This window comes from Halyomorpha halys, unplaced genomic scaffold (assembly GCF_000696795.3).
Source record: "Halyomorpha halys isolate HHAL.00 unplaced genomic scaffold, Hhal_1.1 Scaffold2548.1, whole genome shotgun sequence".
NCBI lineage: Eukaryota > Metazoa > Arthropoda > Insecta > Hemiptera > Pentatomidae > Halyomorpha > Halyomorpha halys.
This window is the reverse complement of record NW_027106405.1, coordinates 40,860-45,908: the sequence shown is the minus strand read 5'-3', so window position 1 is coordinate 45,908 and position 5,049 is coordinate 40,860. Positions and strand designations below refer to the sequence as shown.

Genomic DNA, 5,049 nt, shown 5'->3' with positions numbered 1-5,049 from the left:
CTGTACCTTTTTTAAGTATCCCACTAACGCTTATTGAACAGATTCGCTACTTTGGATTCCATCTTGACAAGAGACTTATTTGTAATTCCCCGATAAGACTGAAACAACAAGAAACTGCAAGTAGATTCTGATTATTACAGCACCTACTTGACCAATTCTCTAAACTTCCCATTTACTACAAAAACCTCATAAACACTGTGATAATCCAAATAATAACTATTGGGATGTTCAGAATGGAGCTTTAGGGCTCCACCAAACCATCAAAATCCTCCCGTATCCAATCCTTAATGCTCCTTATTACATCACAAATAAACTCATCTATAAAGACCTCAGCATCCCATTCGTTGGATATATAACCCAAAATAGATATACCTCCTTTCATTCTAATCCTTATCCATCCAAACCCGTTAGTTCTTAATCTCTCCTCCTTAACAATCCCTGATAAACCTTCAAGGCATTTGAAAAGAAGATGGCCTCAGGACCTTCTAATTTTAAGCATTGATTGAAGTACCATCATTGGGTGGTTCCTTCCCAAGATTATCATGTGTTCTAAAATATTCCTTACATTTACTTATTGTATTTTTTTTTTTTTAGCAGTAAATTTTAATAAATAAATAAAAAAAAACAATGAGTGAAAACCACAATAGAAGTGATAATCAAGAAAATAAGAAGACGACAATTAATAATAAAAGAAGATGATTGGAATAGTAAGAAGATAACATTGAATGATTATATAAGAAAATGAAAAAATGTTTTAAATGTATTTTATTATTCACATTGAGGACTGTTTGATTTTATTTTTTTTTTTTTTCTTAGTTCTTCAATGTTTCTTATATTGTATAAATTTTTACTATTCCTTTATTGTACACCATCTTTTCATATTATTAATTATTATTTTCTTGATTTTGCCGTTTTTATTATTTTTCATTCTATTATGGTTATTAACTCACTTGTCTTTAGCCCTGATGAAAATATGAATTTTAGGCCTTAATGTTGGTTCAAATAAAATTAGTTTCACTTATTTATTACTACTCCACTGACGCATCCATGATCATGTTCTCCTCATATTGAATCTACAGTCAACAATAAATATATGATGGTGGTTTAAAAAGTTCTCAGAATTACGACTAGATGTCAATGTTAGAGCAACGAGGTTCCCGCCCAATAATCACACTTCCTTTGTGAGTGAACACGTGGCGTGAATGGTAGTGATGACTCTTTGTTGTTATTTTATGCGTAGTGATTTGTGACAATGGAAAAAACAGATTTTGATTTTTAGCAGTGGTTAAGTACTTTGTAAAGAAAAATATGAAAGCAAAGAAAATTCATGCTGACTTTCAGAACACACTGTGGGACTCTGCTCCTTCATATTCGACTGTTGCCAAGTGGACCAGCGACTTTAAATTTGGTCAGTAGAGCTTAGATGATGATCCGCATAGTGGACGGCCAAAAAGTGCTACAATCCCAGAATTTATCGCTAAAGGTCATGGAGGATCGTCAATTGAAAATGGGCGAGATTGCTGAAGCTGGAGGGATGTCATCTGAACGGGTATATCACATTTTAACCGAAGAATTGGGAATGAAAAAATTATCCGCAAGATGTGTGCTGCGGCTCTTGACATTGGACCATAAGCGCCCAACAATGGGCGTTTTCAGCACAACCAACAAGATTTTTTATGCTGGTTTGTGACTATAAATGAAACTTGGGTCCACTACTATACCCCAGAGACAAAACAGCAGTCAAAGCAGTGGAAACATGCTGAATCACTACCACCAAAGAAAGCAAAGGCATTACGTTCAGCAGGAAAGATCATGGCCTCAGTTTTCTGGGATCCAAAAGATATTCTGCTGAAGATTATCTTTCTACTGGCTAAACAATTACAGGGCAATACTACAGAAACCTCCTAAACCAACTACAGGAAAAGATATGCAAAAAAAAAATCTGATTTGGCTAGGAAAAAAGTCATCTTTCATCAGGATAACGCCCGCCCGCACATAAGTGCTATTGCCATGGCAAAACTTCATGAATTGAGGTACAAATTGTTGCCACATCCACCTTATTCACCTCATTTGGCACCACCAGACATTCATGTCTTCCCCAAGCTGAAAATTTTCCAAGGTGGACGGAGATTTCCTACAACAGAAAAACTGACAGCCGAATTGGAGAGGTATTTTACAGGCCTGGAGGAATCTCATTTTCGAGTAGGATCAAGCCATTGGAACATCGCTGGACCAAATGCATTAGTCTACAGGGAGACTATGTTGAAAAATAAAAGCAGTTCTACCGAGGTAAGACACTTTTTTCTAGTACATTCCAAGAACTTTTCAAACCACCCTCGTATCATTATTATAATTTTAATCATAAAGGTTCTGAAATAAGGTTAAATTTCATAGATTCTGGTTAGATGAGTTTAAACTCTTGAGTTGTGACAAGTTTAACTTTTTGCTACAACTTATAGTTAAACTATCACATACTAACCAATAATCTTAGGTTATATGGCTTGTTTTTTATATTTCCTTTATTGGTTTCTAACTTTTTTTTTTCAGTGAAAATAGTAGAGTGAACAATTTGGATCAGTCAAAGAGCTACGGGATGAAAGCGGATAGTTCTATTCAGCACAACTCTAATTCCTTGTCTGACACCTCGCCTTCGACTTCATTAATTTCACCAATCCAGCAGTCACCAGTCCAATCTGTGGTATTTATCAGATAATTATCGTTTATTTTATTAATGTTCATGGTTTTATAGGAAACTTTGTTTTGTATTGTAATATGGGTCAGAAGTAAAAATAATTGATCTGCAGAGCTCTATCACTTAAGTAATTTTTTTTTAGAAAACAGATGAAAAATGATTTTATTGTTTCACTAATGCTTTCTTGAGGAAATTAAATAGATTGAATTTCATACAATGGTATTTTTTTAATAATGAGAAGGGGTCGCATTCAGTGGAGAACGCAAATAAGTAAAACTTCTTTTATTAGTGCCAATATTTCATCCAAAGTTTCAGGCCTTCGCCAGGGCCAAGAACAAAAAACAAGATAACCACCACAATGAATAAAATATTACAGTATAACAAGAATTTAAGAAGATACAAAATAATAAGGGTATTCATGATATTGTGTTAAATGTAAAATGTTTTTCCATGTTAAATGTTATAAGTATAGGATTGTGAGCAGCCCTATTTAAAGTCATGTTAAATGCATAAGAGCTCTTAGCGGATTTTCTGAGCAACTTGTTTAGTAACCTTTCCTGCCAAAACTTCATGTTATTGTTTACTTCTAAGTTTTGATTACAGTAATTTATTACAACATCCCTAAAATAAGTGAAAATTAGAAGTGTAAAAGTTTGGCTACTGATTGTATTTTTTAAAAAGTCCAAGACAAGACAAGAGAAAAAAAAAAAAATATATAAACTATGATTACCCGTTCAGATGACATCCCTCCAGCTTCAGCAATCTCGCCCATTTTCAATTGACGATCCTCCATGACCTTTAGCGATAAATTCTGGGATTGTAGCACTTTTTGGCCGTCCACTATGCGGATCATCATCTAAGCTCTACTGACCAAATTTAAAGTCGCTGGTCCACTTGGCAACAGTCGAATATGAAGGAGCAGAGTCCCACAGTGTGTTCTGAAAGTCAGCATGAATTTTCTTTGCTTTCATATTTTTCTTTACAAAGTACTTAACCACTGCTAAAAATCAAAATCTGTTTTTTCCATTGTCACAAATCACTACGCATAAAATAACAACAAAGAGTCATCACTACCATTCACGCCACGTGTTCACTCACAAAGGAAGTGTGATTATTGGGCGGGAACCTCGTTGCTCTAACATTGACATCTAGTCGTAATTCTGAGAACTTTTTAAACCACCATCATATATTAAAAAAAAATATTAATGAATAAGGTAAAGGCATAATGGAATAAGGTGATAAGAGTTTTAGTAGGCAGTGCTGTGGAGGGCGAGAACAGTTACAAAAAATGAGTAAATAAGGAATTTAATTATATTCAATCACCTTTCATTAAATTTTATCTGTATTCCTTCTAAGTTTTACTTATTTGTGTTCTCCACTGACTGCGCAGATCATCTCAAATAAAATCTATGATCTTCAACCAACACCTTCATAAAATGAAGTATTTTTATTTTTAATACTTTCAGAAGGGTTTGAATGTTCTTTTTTTTTTTTTTTTTAAATAAACTAAAATTAATTGTTTTCTGTTATTCCAAAGGTGAACTCTCCTGTTGGATGTCCAGAGTCGCCTGGACTTCAAGACTCCCTTACCCTTTCTCCACTTCATCCATTGAGCCCAGCTTCTCCAAAATATGTTCCAGCCTACAAGGTATTTGTTTTTTTGTTTTTTAATCTTTACTTCTTTTATTAATATTTTTTCATTATTTAATTTTTTTGTTTTCTTAATGATGAGACTATGAGATCATATTAATGCAAAAAATCTTAATTGCTACTAGTAAAAGTTTTCTATTTATGTACGTAATTTCATACAAATATACAATTTCATATCTATAGAAGCAAATTTACAACACTAAATTTTTAATAAGTGTGAAATTATTCTGCAGGAACTTTATTTTTAAAATAAAATCAGAGGGTAAAGGAAATATAAAGACCCAAGTTTCTTAATTTGTTACTTTATTAAATTAATAAACTGGTTATTATCAGTTTTAAGACTTCCAGAAATGATTTTCCATTTAGAAATTATAAGCCATTGTTTAATACTTTTTTAGCATTTTTAGTTAATTTGTTATTGCTATTTTTTATGATAAAAACATTTTTTTCATAATGTTATATATATATTAATATCCTCATGTTCTTTTTTTTTAAAAATTCTGATATTTCAGGAACATCGAAGAGTATGCCATATAAATGCTGAGCAAAAGAGAAGGTGCAATATCAAAAATGGATTTGATACTTTGCACTCTCTCATCCCTCAGCTACACCAAAATCCTAATGCCAAGGTATGATTTTAATTTAAGAAAAATTGTAAGGATAAATTTTAATAATTTATTTAAATATTTAATTACTAGAATTAATTA

At 32.5% G+C, this 5,049-nt stretch overlaps 1 protein-coding gene across 1 annotated transcript in view; it reads left to right on the top strand.

The window, feature by feature from the left end:
• Window positions 1–5,049, top strand: part of Mondo (MLX interacting protein mondo) — a gene marked incomplete in the record, with an annotated part of 32,327 nt that overhangs the window by 13,462 nt on the left and 13,816 nt on the right. The window contains 3 exon segments of the mRNA XM_067044748.1: window positions 2,548–2,698; window positions 4,230–4,340; window positions 4,855–4,971. Of these exon segments, the coding sequence (XP_066900849.1) occupies window positions 2,548–2,698; window positions 4,230–4,340; window positions 4,855–4,971 (379 nt within the window).